The sequence below is a fragment of the Macaca mulatta genome, chromosome 10 (assembly GCF_049350105.2).
Source record: "Macaca mulatta isolate MMU2019108-1 chromosome 10, T2T-MMU8v2.0, whole genome shotgun sequence".
Classification (NCBI taxonomy): Eukaryota; Metazoa; Chordata; class Mammalia; order Primates; family Cercopithecidae; genus Macaca; species Macaca mulatta.
In genome coordinates, this window is record NC_133415.1 from 14121944 (window position 1) to 14140173 (window position 18230).

Below are 18230 nucleotides of genomic sequence, written 5' to 3' on the forward strand. Positions count from 1 at the left end.
AATACTATCTGCAGGTTCCCTGTGTAACCTTGGGGGAAATCACTCCTCTTCCGAACCTCAGTTGTCTGGCCTGTAAAATGGGAACGCAGCAGCCGCACTTCCCCAGTCGCCAGCGGTTGAACGCGGGACCAACCAGCAGGGCGCAGGCTGCAGGTCATGGAGGTACAAGGCGGAGAAGGGGCCCATCCGCGGAGGCGGAGTCCAGGGGGAGGGCGAGTCCAGGAGCAGGGCGAGTCCAGGAGCACCTCCGGCGGCCACGCCGCAAGTTTGCCCCCAGCTGTTGAATGCGCTGGCGGAGGCCGGACCCGGACCCGGACCCGGATCCCGCGGGGTGAGCAGCGCAGGGGGCCGGGGCGGGGACTGGGTGCGCCTGGCCGGGGCTCGGGGCTCCGCGGGGCCGCCGCCGCCTCCCCCGGCGCTGCAGCTGCAGCGGCGGCGCCAGGCGCGGCCCCCGCCCCGCGGGCGTGTGTCTGCGAGCGCGCGTGTGTCCGTGGAGCGTGCGGCCGGCTCGGGGGCGGGAGCGGGCTTGCTGCGGAAAGGCCTGCTGAGGGCGCCGGGCGCGGGCGGGCGGGCGGACGGACAGACGGACACGACCTGCCGCGGTCCCTGACGCGCGCCGCTTGGCCCCTCCCGGACGCCCTCCCCGCCGAGGCAGAGGCAGAGGCGCGGCGGCGGGGAGGAGGGGGCGGCGGCATCTGCGCGCACACGCGCGCTCCCAGACACACACACAGACACACGCGGGCCACCCCACGGCCACGCGCCACGCACCCCGCACCCACACCCGCGCTCACACTCACATTCACACACACACACTCACACTCACAGGCGCAGGCCCCGCGGCCGCCGCTTCCCGGAGGCGGTGCTTGGCCCGGATCCCGGCTGGGGCTGGGGTAAGTGAATTCCTCCGGATCCGAGCGCCGCGACCGGGGAGACGGTGGAAGTCAGGGCTGGAGCCGGAGGGTACCCCCTCCGTCAGTGGGGGTGGGGCTTGGAGAGGGGCACGGAAGGGGGGATGAGACGGGAAGAGCCACCTCCAGTGTCTCCTGGGTCTGGGGATCCCCGTGAGACCCCCGGGGGACCACCCTGCGCGAGGGAGGTGGTGGTGGCGGTGGGCGGAGGCGGTGGGAGGACACCGAGGACGGTCGGTGAGGTGAGCGTTTCTGGGGGTGGTGCAGAGGCTCGATGGTGGATGCTGTGCCAGCCGGTGCCACATTGCACCTCTCTGCCCTCATCTTTTCGAATCGGGGCCCTAATCCCCCTCTTTCACGGGGTGCTGTCGGGTCAAGGCATCCATCCTCTAGCTGGTAAGAGGGGTTGACAGGGTGGATGTCTTCTAGGGAAAGGGGGGCCAGGGTGGGGCTTGACGGCGGTGGGGTTGGTAAGACCAGAATTGGGGGGTGGGGACCCTTGCAGAGGCGCTGGCCAGGGACAAGGAGGGAGGCAGCCCCGGGAGGTGGCATAAATCGCAGAGACTGCAGCTCTGGCAGGGCCGGGGCCATTGCCGTGTGTGTGTGTGTGTGTGTGTGTGTGTGCGTGCTCGTGCCAGCGTGTGTGTGTGCATGTGTGGGCTCCAGCAGCTGTCAGGGGAGGGGGAGCGGGTGGGTGTGTTGGCCGGTGGGGCGCCGTGTGCATGTGGGGAGAATTGTGCGTGCTGTGTGTGTGTGGTGTGTGCGTGTGTGTGTGGACAAGGGGTGGACCCTGCTCTCTGTCTGTACACACACAAGCGCACACACGCACACTGTCAGTGGCCAGGCAGGATTTCCTCGCAATGTTTGGAGGGAAGAAAGCTGGTGTGTGTGTGTGTGTGTGTGTGTGTGTGTTCGCATGCACATTTGGGGAACTTGTGTCCAAAACAGAGGCCACCAGGCCGTGGTGTGTCAGGTGTGCCCAAGGAGGGAGACGAGGGGACAGTGGTGCTGACCGTGCACTCAGCTGAGGAGGAACGTGGTACTCGGCACTGTCTGCAGCTCAGGGCTCTGTGCTATGCCCCTTCCCCCTGGACTCCTCCCACCCAGCAGCTTTGGGTGGAGGGCACTGCCTTGGTCCCTTGCTGAGACACAGGTGTTGGGCTGGAGTGTGTGTGTGTGTTTGGGCTGCGGCTGTCGCTGTCAGCAGGCCAGGCTGTCAGAGGCAGAAAGCTGGAGGGAGGGGGGCGCTGGCAGCACCTGGAGGAATGTGGTGGAAGCTGTGGGGCACGGACTGCCCGGCGCAGTTACTGAGGGGCGTTTTAATATGCAAGCTGCATCACGAGACGGGACTGGGAATGTGTGCGTGTGTGTATGTGTATGTGCATGGCTGACACCCCTCTTCTCGTGGCCCGTGGACACCTGTGGGACGTGTCACGTCTGGGCCATCAGCAAAGCATGTGGGTATTCACATGTGTGCAAATGTGTGTCCCGTGAGAGGGGTGCACAGGCAGGTGCTGTCCTGATGAGCCGGGGGCCCTGCAGCTGTGTGGGTGGGGAGGTGGGTACCTCTGAGCCATCAACCCCTAGGCAGGAAGAAAGAGGGTTAATTGTGGGGACATCAGGAAAAAGTATGTATGTGACGTCAGTGAGAACCTCAGGTGTGACATAAGCTCCAGGCCGCAGGTGACATCAGTGGGACAGTTTTGTCGGGGGTCGCTCTCCCCAGCCGGAGTGTGTGAGTGTGATGTTAGGGGAGTGTGTGTAGCCGGGTGTGGTTATGTCCCCTGTGTATGAGGGGTGGGAAGGGGAGAGGGATGGAGGCTTAGGATGCGTGGTCCCTCGCAAGAGGCCCCCTTTCCCAGCATCCTGAGTGGGCATAGGACCCTTTTTCTTAAGTCCTGCCCCCTGAATAGTGCACCTCACCTGCCCCGACGTGCTACAGCCCCCCCATCTGACCCCACCAGTCCCTGTTTTCCTCTTCATCCCAGCCAGCCCACCACCTCTGGGTGCATGTGCTTTAATGAGTGTGTATGTGAGTGTGTCGGTGCATGTGACAGTAGAAAATGGCCATAGCCAGGGAGCCTGAAACCATTGGTTCGAATCCCATTTGCTACTTTCTGTGTTTTGTGATTTAAGCATTCACGTCGCCTCTCTGATCCTCAGTGTCTCCTCTGTAACATGGGGTGGGAGGTTAGAGAGGTGAATGGGGGTTAAGGAGACCATGGGCCTTGTGGGGGGTGGGTGCTGGTGCCTGGCATATGGTGGGGACTCAGTCCACATGAGCTCTGTCCTCTCACCTGCTATCCCCTCAGCCCAGAGTAGCTGCTTTCCTGTTTTGGTTTAAGTCTAACTTTGCAAAGGACTTTCTTTTCTTTCCTTGGATTTCCACGACAGTCCTTTGAGGTGGGTGAGTTGGCTGCTGTTATGTGGATATTTGACAGATGAGTAAACTGAGTTCTGGAATAAGCTGTCTGTTGATTTAATGTGAATTCCCACCCCCCACCCCGCCCCTTCAGTGGCTGCAGGGAGACACAATTGATTAGCCAGTCCCTTCTCAAGGTTTACCTTCATTTCATGGAGAGATATGGAGCTATGAGGAATTGGGGGTGGGGTGCCAGGTGATGAGCCCAAGGCCAAGAGGTCTCTGGCTCGAGGAGAGGCTGCTCTTGACTCACAGGTCAGTGCTCTTTTGCTCTTCCACCCACAAGCTCCAGAAATAGTCAGGGTGATAGAAACGGGCACACCCAGCAAGCCTTCTCCAGAGGGGCATGTCTGGGGCGGTCACTGGGGGCTCCATGCCTGTTCCTCAGTGTTCCCTGAGGTCTTGTAGGATGCCTGTTTTTGGCGGCAGAACTGGGTTCCAGTGACACCCCTGCCGCATCTGCATCCTGGCTGTGTGTGACAGGGGTCAGCCTCTCCTGTCTCGGTAAGAGGGCGTTGGCAGCTTCCCTTGCAGGTGTGATGAGTGACTGTGAAAGTGTGACAACCGCGTGCGGGGCTGGGAGGCACACGTCGCTGCTTACCCTCACCTGCTCCCGCCACAGTGCCTGGGGACCAAGCTCCTCTCTCTTGGTGCCGCCACCCGCCCTGTGTTGTGACGTGTGCTGTGTGGAGTGGATGGCCGAGAAGTAGGATTGCCTTGAAGCCTGAGCCTTCTTAGCAAGTCAGACCTCTTTAGGAGCTGTGTTAATAGTCTAGAAGGTTAACCCAATCCTCTGCCTCCTGCCATCCCAGTCCAATCCCTGATTAAATTAACCTTCTCTTGGCTCAATTACCACCTGGGGCAGAGGCATTGACATTATTACTGGAGATGGTGTCTGGGGGTTGGAATAATTAAGCCCCCTCTCCTTCCCCCAAGCTCTGCAGACAGTCCCCAGGAAAGCCCCAGAGAAGCCCTGAGGACTGAAGAGCCACCTGGGCAGGCTTGCTTATGCCTGGGGTGCCAGAGGAAGGGTGCTGGCTGCACGATGCTGCTGATTGAAATAGTAATAATTATAGTGATAATAATAATAATGACATCAGCTAATATTATTGAGCCCCTACTGAGAGCCAGGCCCAGTTTGAAGCTCTTTGTGGGCGGCATTCGTTTAGTCCCACAAAAGCCAGCTGCGGTAGGCGCTATTATTATTCCTCATTTTGAAGGCAAGAAACAGAGAGGTTACAGACCAGTCCAGGGCCACACAGCGATGGAACCAGGACTGGAACCCTGAAGGGAGACTCTCATATCAGCACCACTGGCGGCCGAACTCCTTTGCCAGGTGGGCCTGGAGGCCTCTACATCTTGGCATACCCCTCTCACTGAAGGCCCTTTCTGGGCCTTGCTTTGCTTACCTGTAAATGGGTCCAGTGACCCTGCCCTAGGGAAGCGGGGGTGGGGGACGCCCTTTGCTTTGGCTGCAAGAAGAGACAGGAAAGGGGGGGGCCTCGTGGGTGGCGCCTGCATCTTAATCCCGCCATCCCATTCCTCCTGCGCCCCTCTCCCACAGTGATGGGACACCCCCAAAGGCAGCCCCTCGCTCCCTGGCCCTCCCACAGTGCCTCGAACAGCAGCGCTTGGAGGGCTCCCCCGGGTGATGGTGGGGAGGCTGCCGCAGCGTCAGTATCTTCCTCAGGTCCCGAGTCTATTGCAGCCTCAGCTGTGGCCCCCTGGACTCCCCACTTCCTGACCATCTTGCTTGTGGAAAGGGCAGGGGCCCAGGCTTTCTCCAGGGCTCCAAATCTGACCTCTTTTCCTCCTTGGTGTGTGACCTGAGCAAGTCACTTCCTGTCCCCGAGGCTCAGTTTCCTCAATGTGAAGTGGGGACAAAAGTACCCAATTCTTGGCTGGGCGTGGTGGCTCACACCTGTAATCCTAGCACTTTGGGAGGCCAAGCAGAAGGATCACCTGAGGTCAGAGTTCGAGACCAGCCTGGCCAACATGGTGAAACCCCATCTCTACTAAAAATACAAAAAATTATTCAGGCATCATGATGCATGCCTGTAATCCCAGCTACTCAGGAGGTTGAGGCAGGAGAATCGCTTGAACCCAGAAGGCCAAGGTTGCAGTGAGCTGAGATTGTGCCACTGCACTCCATCCAGGGTGACAGAGTGAGGCTCTGCCTCAAAAAAAACTTCCCCAGTAGCTGGGATTATAGGCACGCACCACCACACTCGGCTAATTTTCGTTTTTTTAGTAGAGACAAGGTTTCACTATGTTGGTCAGGCTGGTCTCGAACTCCTGACCTCGTGATCCTCCCTCCTCAGCCTCCCAAAGTGCTGGGATTACAGGTGTGAGCCACCGTCCCTGGCCAAAACAACAACAACAACAACAACAACAAAGCAACCAAAAAACCAGAAACGAATTCTTAACCCTTCTGGATTGTCCTAAAGGTCGTGCTAAAGGTTAGGTAACAGAAGAGCACGGGTATAACATCCCCTGGCATGCGGGATGCCATTATTTTCCTCCCCCTTCCCATCTGCCCCCTCCATTCATTCTTGGCTTCCTGGAGGGGGTCTGTACTGTGTGTACATGTGTCTGCTTCCTTCCTACCCTTTTCGCTCTCTGCTTTTCACCCTCTAAAGTGCATGGGAACTGCTGGGGGGAGCCTAAGGACGCATGAGAAGAGCCTGGGTGCTGCCAGCCCGCACCCCCCACCCACAGCTGGAGTGTGCAGTGGGGCCAGGAGGGGCAGGCTGTGTCTTCGCATGTCTGTGTGTGTGTGACTATTTGTATACACTGGTCCCCACCTCTCTCAGGGGGAAGTAGGGATTGAATCCCAAGGGCTGCCTGACCAGCCTGCCGTGGGCCTAGTCCCAAGACTCAGGCCTGACTCAGTTTCCCTCCTTGGCCTGTCTATTATCCCTCTCCCCCTACAATTGTCCCTGAATCTTGGAGAGACAGAGGCTGTGGGGTCAACCTACCTGCCTCCCTCCCTTCCTGGCCCTTCTCATTCCCCCAGGGGATTTCCTACATCTGCCTATTTCCTGTCTATTTCTCCCACTGCATGTCAGCTCTGCGCAGGCGGAGAGTGGTAGGCCCTCAAAAAATACTTATTAAACAAATTCCTTTCATGTACATGCTACCAAGGACGGATCGCTGCATTTTGCATTCAGATGGTGTGTGCACACACACCCTTATTAGCATGTTTCACCCAGGGAGAAATGCTGGGCCCCGGGGCTCAGGCAGGAACCCCCAGAGAGGAGCCCCTGCCTGGCAGAGCTCAGGGCCCTGGAGGAGAGGTGAGACATGGGAACCTCTGACAAGTGTCCCGCATGGGGTCTGCCCACAGTAGGGCTTGCTTGACAGGTGATTCTTGTCCCTCTGTGACCTGACCGAGAGGGGGTTGCTGCTGCAGGCTGGTGACCAGGTGCGGAGTGAGCCTCCCGGGCAGGGCTGGAGAGGTTGTGCCGACTTCTGCTCTGGGGTCTGCAGAATTCCCTCAGTTGTGCACCTGCTATGCGCCAGGCATCGAGTAAGGCACTCTCTGTTATCTTGTTTAATTTTGGCTGGAGGATTGTGAAAGAGGTCTTGCCTGCCCCTGGGTGGGGGCGTGCCAGATGGAGTGACCGTGTGAGTAGGGTCCCGGAGGTGGGGAAGCCCAGAGTGGATTTTGAGAAAATGAGTCTGGACGTGTAGTTTGAGGATCAACCACACGGGACCATCCATGCTGCACCAAGAAATTGAGTAATATCCTTTTTGTCAGGGAGCATTAGAGTCTCTGGGTGTTCGTTAAAATGCAGATTCTTGGGCCCTGTCCACTGAGATTTTGATTGGGAGAGCGGACGAGGGGCCCAGGAACCTGCAATTGTAATGCTTTCCCGAAGATTAATTCACTCACATTTGTTGGTTGGATGGCAGCTGCATGTTCCTCGGGGTCTCTGAGACTCCTCCCAGAATCCTCCGGAGCCAGCAAAGCCATCCTTATTTTCCAGAGGAGGAGCTTGAGCTCAGAGAAGTGCCTAACCTTCGGTGCCACAGCAGCAAGACTGGGGCCCATACTGACTCATAATACTGGCTAATCATCTTCCGTGTTCGTTGCCTGCTGCTCTAAGCCTGTTTAAGGAGTCCCTCATTAAATCCTCAGAATGCCCCTCTGCATCATTCCTGTTGCACAGATGAGGAATTGGAGGCAGAGTGTGCGGTCACGGGTTCGAGGCTGCACAGTTGCTAAAGCTAGGCACGTTAGCAGCCTGAAGTGCGGTCCGGATGAAGTGGGGCTGGAGCGGGCCTGTCCCAGCACCTTGAACAGGGCGAAAGCCCTCCGTCTCCCTTCCTGTTGAGAGAGGGCGCTGGTGGAGCTGAGCTTGCGGCTGTGCACGTGAGCAGAGGCCAGAGGCGGAGGTGGAGGTGAGGGCAGAGAAGCGGCGAAGAGGGCGGAGAGCAGAGAAGACGTCCTGGAAGAGGCGACGCACAGCCGCGTAGCGGTGGCTCGATACGGTCCATCCACTTGGCGGAGGCAGACCTGGGTCTGGCGAGCGGCGGGGCTTGTCCGTCCTGGGGGCGTACTGGTCAGGTGCGCGATGGCGGCTTGGCCGGAGGAGGGGGCGGGCGGGAACTGCCGCGGACCTGGCGTGGTGGGGACGGGAGCGCTCGCTCGCAGCCCCGCCGGGGCCGCACCGCCACCCCGCCCCCCGACCCCGCCGCGCTCGCCACCCCTGCACCGTCCTCCGCAGTCCGCTGCTCTTCGAGGCTCCCGGTTCCCCGCGGCCCGCCCCGCCGGCCTCCGGAACTTGCGCCCGGCTGGCCCCGCCGGCCGGGCTTTCCGCCTTACTTGCCTGTGTTTAGAATTTGCATCCGCAACCCCTGACGCTCGCAACCAATTTCGCAGCCTCTGGGCTCTGCTAGGTGCCCGGGATCCGAAAGCGGCCGGCAGGGGCGGGGGCTGGCGGCGGGGCCGGTCGCGCTGGGCAGGGGTACAGGGGGAGACCGGAGCTGGGACCCGGAGAGTTGCTGGTGAGGGGCTGTGTGTGCCAGGTGGGTGTGGACGGCATGGGGAAGCGCCGCGTGAACTGCCCTGGGAGCGCTGTGGCGTGCAGGCGTGGCTGGCTGGGGGTGTGTTGGCACATGTGCATTGGCACGTGTGTCCGGGAGTGGTTCCCTGTGTGTGGGCATGCTTGGGGCATGTATGTTTTGGCGTGTGTCTATGTTGGGGGCCCTGTGCCCCTGGGCACGTTTTTCTGGGTGTGTTTGGTGAGCCTGGGGTGGGGCAGTCCATGGTGCCCCTGATTCGTGCGTCTGTGCAGTGGCCCCATGCATTTTGGCACCAGCGTGGGCCTGCGCGTAGGGGAGTGTGTCTGTGTGGGGCGCCCCTGTGTTCTGGTTCAGCCGTGGGCAGTGAACCTTGGTCTCTAGGCACGCAGGTGTCTGGGTCTGGGATGTGCGTTTCTCTGCGGCCCTGGGAAGTTCTCCTGTGTGGATTCTCTCTGGGTGTGCTCCGGGAGGACTGGGGTGTGTGTGTGTGTGTGTGTGTGTGTGTGTGTGTGTGTGTGTGTGTGTTTGGGTATAGCGTGTGCCTCTGGGGTGCTTTCCCATCCCTGCTGGCTGAGGGGCTCAGGGTCAATTGTGTGCTCCCAGCTAGGCCTGGGAGCCATTCCTGGAGAAAGCCGGCCCTGCTTGTTCTCTCTGCCTTTGGGTAGGGGTGAGGGAGTTGAGGCAGTGTAGGGGGTGGGGGAAGGGAGGCCCGAGTGTGTGTTTATTTTCCGTCGGGCGCCGCTGGCTGCCAGCACTTGGTGGGTCTATGTTTGTGAATGGCAATGCCGAGGGGGCTGAGGTGTGAGCCCCTGCCTGCGGGGGAGGGCCAAGAGTACCATCTGGGCTGGTGGGGTGCGGGGCCGGACCGGGAGAGGGGCCTCCTCGGGAAGGGCTGAGTGTCTGTGTGCACGTGTTTGCGCAGATGGAGGCGAGGTTCCTCCGAGGCCCGTCTTTCTGGGAGCGCCTGTCTGTGCAGGTGGAGGTCAGCCAGGTACTGTGCTCTTAGGCTGTGGGTGAGCCCATATGGCGGGAAGGTGGGCCAGAGGCATTACACCTGGCTGGGCACAGGCTGGGCACATAGGGGAAGGCGTGTGCCAGTCCTGGCAGAGTTCTGAAGAGGAGAGGGTGTGCCGAGGGCGAGGGTCTTTGTTCCCTGGGGCCCGGCTGATGATGGGGTTGGGCGGTGTTGATGATCCGAGTGACCAACAGGAGAGTGGAGTGGTTGGGCATGGAGGAGGCGAAGGCTGTGTGGGGGCACTGGGTGTCAGGGGAGTGTGAGAGTGTGTGTGCATACACACGTGGGTGTGACATGTGTGACCGTGGCTGTGAGTGGGGTGTGAGTCTGGGATGTGACTTGGGAGGCACCTCCAGGCTGTGGAGCCCAGTAGGGAGTGTGGGACAAGGTGGAGGGGTGGGAGTAGGGGCCCCCCGGTTCCCAGAAAACTCACTCATCTGTGCGTGCTCCTTCTGCCCAGCGGCTTGAAGAGCCCCTGTGGCCCCTGACCTCTCCCCTGACCCCTGAGCCCATGGGTTATGATGGGAAGCCTCAGCCCTCCATCCCTCCTGCCTCATCATCCTTCTGTCTCTACCTCCATCTCTTCTCCTCTCCCTGCACCATCTCTCCATCTCTGTGCCTTCGCGTCTCTGCCTCCATCTCTCTCTGCATCTCTCCATCTCTCCCCACCCAGTCTCCCCCATCTCTCTCTCTCTGTCTCTCTCCATCTCTCTTCCATCTCCCTCCATTCTTCCTCTCCCTTTACCTCCTCTCTCTGTCTCACCCTGATATTCATTTGTGGTATATTCGGTTGCCATGGGAAACCCAAGAAAGAAGTGAGTGTACCCTTCAAGACTTCAGCATTTTTCCCTCCTCCCTCCCTCCTGCTGTCCCCCCTCCCTCTCCTCCCCTTCTCTTCCCTCCCTCCCCTCTCTCCCCCTCGCCTCCCTGCAGAAGGAGAGGACTTGGGTGAGGAGCTGCTGCCACCCGGGCTGGGCCAGGACCTGAGATCTCATTGCTCCTGCTGCCGCTGCTGCCTGGGGGACCTTTCTGAGACCCAGGTCGGGGACAGTGCCGGAGGGGCCTCCTCTGCTGCAGACATCTGGTAAGGACAGGGTCCTTTTGCCTGTGTGTGTGTTGCTGTCTGTGAGCATAGCTCACATGACCCGGCCTTGCAAACCTGTGATGTGGCCCAGCCTCAGGCTTCTGTGTGTTCCTTCCTGCGGGCCCAGCCCCTGCCCCCAGCCGTGGGCACCCCTCCCACCCAGCTTTCCTTCCATAGGGCCTGTGAGGCAGCCTCCACAATGACAGGCCTGTTGGGGGCTAAGATAGGCCCACCGGGGAGGGTGGGCAGGAAGCCCCTATTGGCTCAGGGACCCCAGCTCCTGCCCCATCACCCGGCAGAGAGGCTGAGCCAGGCCTAGTCTGCACCCCAGAAGGGCAGGGGGCATCTGTACACCTGCTGGGGGTGGACAGCCAGCTTGCAGGGGAAGGCCTGGGAGAACGTGGTGGGGGTCTCTCTCAGGTGGGGGTCTTTCCATTGTAGAGAGAGGGGCTGGAAGTGAGCTGGGAGCAGGGGAAAATGCCAGCGGAATTGATATGGGGCCTGATCCTATGTCATTGGATTTTGGAGGCACAGGGAGAGCTGTCTGGCACTAGGAGGCCGCAGGCAGGCAGACAGGCAGGCAGAAGGAGCTGCTCCGTCCTGGCTGGGGCTGGTGGCTGCCCTGGAGAGGAGAAGAGAGGCTGGGGCTGTCGCTGAGGCTGTGTTGGTGGCGGCCACGTGGAGGGAGCTGTTGTCCAGGCGGCGCTGAGTGACGGTGGTTGCCGTGGCGAGGGAGCCGCCTCTGTGGCATTGTGGTCTCCGTGGAGAGAGGAGGAGACAGAGGAAGGAGGCTGGCTGGCTGCGCACAGTGTTGGTGGTTGCTAAGGATAGGGAGGTGCTGTCTCCAAGGTGCGGTGGTCCCCACGTGGAGGGGCTGTGGCTGTCGAGGTGTTGGAGGTCCCCAGGAAAGGGGTAGTGATGGGTGCCCTGGAGGGGGCTTGTGCAGGGTGGTGGGTGCACCCCAGAGGATGGAGGAGGTGTGGTGGGGGAAGGGCTGCTGCAGGGGACTTGGTGCTGCTGTCACAGGCTGAAGTGGGGGTTCTTGGTGGTGGAGGGGTGGGGAGTGAGGCACAGTGGGCGGGTCTGTGCTTATCTTGCCTGCCCTGTGGAGGGACTGGAGACCCTGCTGCACCAGCACATGCTTGCTCCGAGCGCCTCCACCCAGCCCTTCCCTCCCACTTCTATGGCCACTATCTTCCCACCTCTGCCTCCTTGAGCCCTCTCGCTCCCCAGGGCCTCTGGTCACATAAGTCTCTCCTCTGGGCACATGCTCCTTTCTTGCCCCCGAGTGACTTTGTCCCCATTCGTCATGCTTGCTGAGGACCTGTTGACCCAGTGCCGTTCTCTGGGGGGACCACATTGGTACCTGCCTTTGAGGAATCAGACAGGGGAAGTGACTTGCCCAGGGTCACCCAGCAGGCACATTCTGGGGAGCGTCTCCCTCCCTGAGTGCCGGACTCAGCAGGCCTAACTCCTTCCCTGAGCCTGTCTGTCTGATCCCGTTGAGTCCTCTCTCTCCCCGCAGTCCCCAGGGGTTCTCCTGAAGCAGCATTTCATTCAAATACTAACAACAGGAAGCTGCATAGGAGAACACAAGTTCTGGGTTTGCAACCTGGCTCTGGTTTTTACGGTGGGGGACCTCTTGCCTCAGTTTCCCCCTCTGTGAAATGGAGATGAGGCACATGCCTCCTAGGGTGGCTGTTATTTGGGCTCCTGGATGTGATACCCTTTGTGTGGCTCCTGGTATGTAACAGACTCTCAGTAACTGGGAACCACCACCACCACCACCATCATTATTCCTTTTTTTGTTTTTTGTTTTTTGAGATGGAGTCTCGCTGTGTTGCCCAGGCTGGAGTGCAGTGGCATGATCTCGGCTCACTGCAACCTCCGTCTCCCAGGTTCAAGTGATTCTCCTGCTTCAGCCTCCTGAGTAACTGGGACTACAGGCACGTGCCACCATGCCCGGCTAATTTTTTGTATTTTTAGTAGAGATGGAGTTTCACAGTGTTAGCCAGGATGGTTTTGATCTCCTGACCTTGTGATCCGCCCGCCTCGGCCTCCCAGAGTGCTGGGATTACAGGCTTGAGCCACCGCACCCGGCCTACCATCATTACTTTCAAAAATCGTTTTAAAATGATTTTCTGACGCGCGCGGGGAAGCCAGATCTCACTAGAGTTCTGTGGCATTGTACCTTTCCCCATGACCCTTAGTGGCGGGAGTACGGTCCTGAGTTCGTGGTAACAGGAACGGGGCGGGAGAGGCAGAGAGCCTCCTGACAGGTACATAGTGTCCTGGTGGCTGAGCCAGGATGGAGCCGGGTGTGGCTCCCTGTCTGGTACTCCTTTCCAGCCTGCCCCAGGGCCTGTGTGTGCACTTTCATCAGGCGAGCCCTGTCCCCCAGGCGTTGCCTGAGCCCCTGGCCACTGGTCTCCTTTGTGGGACTTGGGTGCTCTGAGCTGCTCAGCCAGCCCTGGCCTAGGCCACAGCATGCCAGGCATGTGACTGGTGGTGCCCTGAGAATAACCGAGTCAGGGGAAGCCTGTCCTGTCTACCATTTGGGCATCACCAGGGGGACAGGCCAGGCAAGGGACTGAGGGTGATGCCCAAAGAAGGCCATTTGAGAGGCCTGGGAAGTGACAGGTGACTGTCTTTCAAGTGACAAAGGCCTGCGTTCAGATCCCAGCACTGCCACTTTCCTGACAGCTGCCGTTGGGCATGTTTCTCCACCTTTCTGGGCCTCAGTTTCTTCACCTGTACAATGGGGATGATAAGAATCCCTACTTCACCTTGCCAGAGCAAAGCCAGGGGACAAAGTAAGGCACAGTGTTGGCACTGGGAGATAATCTGGGTGGCAGCCGCTAACATTTCAGGGTGACCTGGGAAAGAGGAGAGAGGGCTGTCCTGGTTGGCCTTAAAGGGCAGGCTCAGACCTTGGTTCATGCTAGAGATATTCTGACAGGCTGAGCTGTCTTGGGATGGGAAGGGGGAATGTAGTGAGAGCCCTTTGTAGGTGAGACTGCCCAAGGCTGCCAGGAGCATGGGGTTTGAGACCACTAGAGTTAGGTTCATGTCTCGATGCTGTTGTTTATGGGTTATAGGATCTTGGGAACCTCAATTTTCTCACCCGCAAAATGGGAGGACTATTAATGGAAGCAGAGTTACTTTAAATGAATGAAGGAAGGTGGAAGAGACCTAGGATGCACTTCAAGCTGCATCACAACCTGGTTTCCAGAAGAGGAAGGCAAGGAACAAGGGGTTTGTGGGGTTTAGAGTAATAATGCTCACAGCTGCAGTTTATTGAGCATCTACTATGTGCCAGGCATTTCCCCACAGGCTCTAGCTCTCATTTGATTCACTGGCCTTTGGCCTTGCTGTTCCTTCCGTGCTCACTGCCGCTCCCCTGGCTCAGTGCATGGCTGTCTCCTGTTCTGGTTAACTGTCACCTCCTCAGGGAAGTCCTCCCTGACCACCCTGTTCTTTGCCCTTGGCCTCCTCCCTCTGATTTCTTAAAGCCCTTAACACAACTCGATGCTGTTTTATTTTTTTTATTTTTATTTTTATTTTTATTTTTGAGACGGAGTCTTCGCTCTGTCGCCCAGGCTGGAGTGCAGTGGCCGGATCTCAGCTCACTGCAAGCTCCGCCTCCCGGGTTCACGCCATTCTCCTGCCTCAGCCTCCCGAGTAGCTGGGACTATAGGCGCCGCCACCTCGCCCGGCTAGTTTTTTGTATTTTTTAGTAGAGACGGGGTTTCACCGTGTTAGCCAGGATGGTCTCGATCTCCTGACCTCGTGATCCGCCCGTCTCGGCCTCCCAAAGTGCTGGGATTACAGGCGTGAGCCACCGCGCCCGGCCGATGCTGTTTTATTTGCTTGCTTACTCTCTGCCCTCCCACTGCTATTGAGTATCAACGCCCTGAAGGCAGCTTTTTTTTTTTTTTTTTTTTGTCTTGTTCTCTGCTCTATCTCAAGTACCTTGAGTGGGGCCTGGCACATAGTAGATGTTCAATAAAATTGTGGGACTGCATGGGTAGGTAACCCCACCAGCCACCCTGGGAGGTCAGTCTTGTTATTCCCATTTTACACAAGAGGACAGTGAGGCCAGGGAGGCCTGGTAAGTTGCTGTGGGTACACAGCAGGATGTGAGTGGCAGGCCTGGCATTTGACTCGAGGTCTAGTGCTATCTTCTGCTGCTGTATATATACCACCTTGCGGGGAGGCCTTGCGTTTCAGGCTAAAGAACTTGGACCTGACTCTGGATGCAGAGTCAAAATCACAGATTGTTAGGGAGTGCTTGTGCCATAACGAACAGCTTTTGGTAACAGCCTGAATTGTCAAAAGAAATCACTCCAGATGCTCACTAGCTGTGTGATCTCAGGCATATGACTTAACTACTGTGTACCTCAGTTTACTTGTCTGCAAAATGGGGATAATATCTAGGCTGGCTTCTAGGAGGCAGTGGGCTTTGAGCTTTGATTTGCAGGCTTGGCTCTGAGGCCTCCTCCCCAGTGTTGCCATTAATAGGCTGTGGGATCTTTTTTTTTTTTGAGACAGGCTGTTGCTCTGTCACTCAGACTGGAGTACAGCGGTGCAGTCATGGCTCACTGCAGCCTTGCAGCCTTGACCTCCTGGACCCAAGTGATCGGCTCATCTCAGCCTCCTGGGTAGCTGGGACTACAGGCACATACCACCATGCCAAGCTAATTTTGTTTGTTAGTTTTTTTTTTTTGGTAGAGATGGGGTCTCACTGTGTTGCCCAGGCTGGCTGTGGGGTCTTGGGAGCCTTAACCAGCCTCGTCTTAGGAGACTTCACTGCCGGCTGTAGAGGGATTTGAGACTTTGATTTTGGAATAGGCAACATTTTAAGTGCCTGGGACAGGTCATTTTCTACCTTGCCAGCCTGTGCCCTCTCACCCCCACTTCTGCCAGCCCCACCTCTTATCCCCCTGGGGCAGAAGAGGGAATGGAGAGAGAAAAACCGGTTTGTACTGAGCACCTCTTCTGTGCTGGAATTTTCTGCCTGTACCCCACCCCATCTGTGGCCACAGCAGCCCCTACAGCATGGGGAGTGTCACACCCACTTACAAACGACCAAACAGAGGCCTGGAGAGATTCTCTTCCCGGGTGCAGAGCAGGGATTTGGACCTATGCTCAGAGGTTGCCGCCCACACTGTGTCAGGGGAAGGGAGAGAGGAGGAAGTGGGGAGTGTGGTTAGGGGCGCCTGACCCAGGCCCACTCCTGGGTCACCTGGGGAGGCGGGCTGCTGGTCCCAGCCCTGCCAGGACGAGCTTAGAGTGCCGGGCTCCCGGTGCCAGAGACTGGACCTGGAGGGGCCGTGGAAGGGACAGACCGCTCCGCGAGCCTGACTGCCCACCCCACTGGCAGCAGCACCAGTCCAGGGAATAGATCTGGCCTTGTGCGTGGTTGTCCTGGTGCCTTACTCAAGACCCCATTTGTTTGGGGAGGAGAAAGGGGGGTCTGTGGTGCCCAACAGAGGTGGGATTCATGGACAGGGCCCGGTGGTGCGGGGGTAGCCTGCCTGGTACTGGCCAGGCCTGGAGGAGTGCCAGGAAGAAGGGAGAGGAGGGGCTGAGGTGTGGCCTGGAGTCCTGCTTGGCCCCTTCAGGCAGAGTCCTGCAGTCGGGTAGGGGGCTGGCTGTGTGGATGGAGGTGCTGGAGGAGGGAGTCCTGGGACTTCTTAGTCTTTGGGAACGGGAATGCCCTGTCTGAGGGAGATAGAGCCTCAATTCCCAGGAGCCCCAGTCTGAGGGTGGAGGCACTGTGGGTGTGCTGGCCTCAGTTTGCTTTCTTTTTTTCTTTTTTTTTGGAGACGGAGTTTTGCTTGTTTGGCTAGGCTGGAGAGAAAGCTGAGATTACAGGCGCCTGCTACCACGCCCAGAAAATTTTTGTGTTTTTAGTAGAGACCGGGTCTCACCATGTTGACCAGGCTGGTCTCGAACTTCTGACCTCAAGTGATCCACCTGCCTTGGCCCCCCAAAGTGCTGGGATTACAGGCCTGAGCCACGGCGCCCGGCCTCAGTCTGCTTTCTGAATGTCGGAGGAGAGATGGTCCACTGAGCCGAGGTTCCAGGAGCTCTGGGAAGACTTTTGTTTTTGGGAAGAGGCTGTCCCTGAGGGCTGGGAGTGGTCGGGTTGGGGCAGTGGCCGCAGGAAGGTCTGTTTGGTGGTGGGAAGTGAGGCATCCTGAGTTAGATCCCATGCCTGAGTGGTCACAGGTCCCAGTCTCAGTTTGCTTATCTGTGAAATGGGGATACTGCCAGGCTCCTGGAGGGGATGGAGTGAAATAGGATTGGAGATAAGAGTATATGCACACAGTAGGCCCACAGGGTTGCCGAGGGCTGCGTGGTAGGGCCTAAGGAGTTCTAGAAGCTACTGAGAACCCATAGCCCCATCCCTGTCTCCACACTGGGTCACAGCATCTCAACCTGCCCAGCATAGGAGGTTGGGTGCCCTCCGTGCCAAACTGGGAGGCAGAAATGAAGGGATGTCGGGCCCCTTCCTGTCTCCCACTTGCTGTGTGAGCCTTGCTTGTCTCACACTCTCTCTGGACCTCAGGCAAAGGACAGGCCTTGTCCCGGAGGACACTATTTGAGGTCTGTGGGGGCACAGACCTTCTCCGCTTCCCCTCCTCACCCGGGGCTGGGACTCCAGGATGGAGGTGGGGGCTCTCCAGGGACCCCAAGCATCATCCTGAGAGGAGATGGGCTGCAGAGAGGGGTCGGCACTGGGGTGCCCCAATGGCAGTGGCTCTAGAGCCCCTGATCTAAGCAGAGCTTCTGGGTGAGGCCTTTACTGCCCCTCTAGACACTCCTTGGCTTGGGGGTGGCAGGTCAGAGTGGAAAACCTCCCAGGTTGCTGGATGGGGCGACACAGTGATCAGGCCCATGGGCCCAGCTGTCAGTTCCCGATTCTACCCATGGCAAGTTGCCCCACCTGTGTGTGCCTCAGTGTCCTCACCCGTCAAATGGGAATGAAAGTAGTACCCACCTCCAAAGGGTGACTCTATGAAGCGCTTGGCGCCATGCCTGGTGTGCAGTGAGCGTTCAGGAATGCTAGTTGTGGGCTTGTTTCTGGCTTTCCCGGTGGTGGGAGCAGGGAGGCAGGGCTTCAGGGGCCATTCTAGAGTCACCTCTGAGGCTGCTGGAGACAGGCTGGGGCCTGTGGAGTCCCGGGTCTGGGTGCTAGGTCAGGAAATGTGGGGGTGTCTGCCTCTATGGTCCCTCCTGCTGCCTGCTGAACAGGATGTCGTGGAAGGAGCCGATGGGCTTTGAAGTGGACGCGTGGGTTCCATCCCAGCTCATTCATATTCATTCATCCCCCGCCGGCCGTGGGGCTCTGGCCCGATCGTGCTCTGAGCCTCGGTGGTTTCGTGTGGTAGAATGGGATCAGGGCTGTGATGGGGATTAGGTGAGATGAGGCAGGAAGACGGCAGTATCCACGCCTGCGGTTTCCGGTCAGTGCGCGGCTTGTCCCTCTCCGATTTGGCGCTGGGGCTGATGGCAGGGGAGGGAGGGGCTTTGGGAGTGATTTCCCGGCTGGGTTGAGATGGCAGCTGACCTGGACACTGTCCTCGGGACCATCTGGGGAGAAGGGAAGTGGGGCCTCGACAGGGAACCAGGACCCCCGAGGGCTGGAGGGTCGGAGACAGCAGGTCTCCCACCCACTGCCTGCACTCGTGGGCAGGCTGCAGCCCAGAGAGGTGAGGCGCTGGCTCGGGGCCACACCGCAGTGAGTGGCCAGGCTGAGGGTGGAGC

At 58.8% G+C, this 18230-nt stretch overlaps 2 protein-coding genes across 12 annotated transcripts in view; one reads left to right on the plus strand and one right to left on the minus strand.

Moving 5' to 3' along the window:
• Positions 1-227: 227 nt before the first annotated feature.
• ELFN2 (extracellular leucine rich repeat and fibronectin type III domain containing 2) overlaps positions 228-18230 on the plus strand; it is a 59844-nt gene continuing 41841 nt past the window's right edge. For 2 of the 11 annotated variants that reach the window (XM_077948189.1, XM_077948195.1), the window contains exons 1-3: positions 907-971; positions 1176-1304; positions 10307-10457. The gene's annotated coding sequence lies outside the window, so the exon portion shown is untranslated. The other 9 variants (XM_015150269.3, XM_077948199.1, XM_077948186.1 and 6 more) reach the window with 8 other exon arrangements.
• Positions 5737-9048, minus strand: LOC144331673 (uncharacterized). Its single transcript, XM_077949758.1, has 2 exons — positions 8163-9048; positions 5737-7953 (listed from the first exon to the last, which is right to left on the minus strand). Exons 1-2 carry the CDS (start codon positions 8600-8602, stop codon positions 7530-7532), a joined length of 864 nt encoding a protein of 287 aa, XP_077805884.1. The 5' UTR covers positions 8603-9048; the 3' UTR covers positions 5737-7529.

Coding starts and splice junctions, on each gene's coding strand:
- LOC144331673 (XM_077949758.1), bottom strand. CDS start 8,602: ATGGACTGCCCCACCCCAGGCTCACCAAACACACCCAGAAAAACGTGC. Junction 7,954..8,162: donor GATGCAAATTCTAAACACAG/GCAAGTAAGGCG, acceptor CCACCACGCCAG/GTCCGCGGCAGTTCCCGCCC.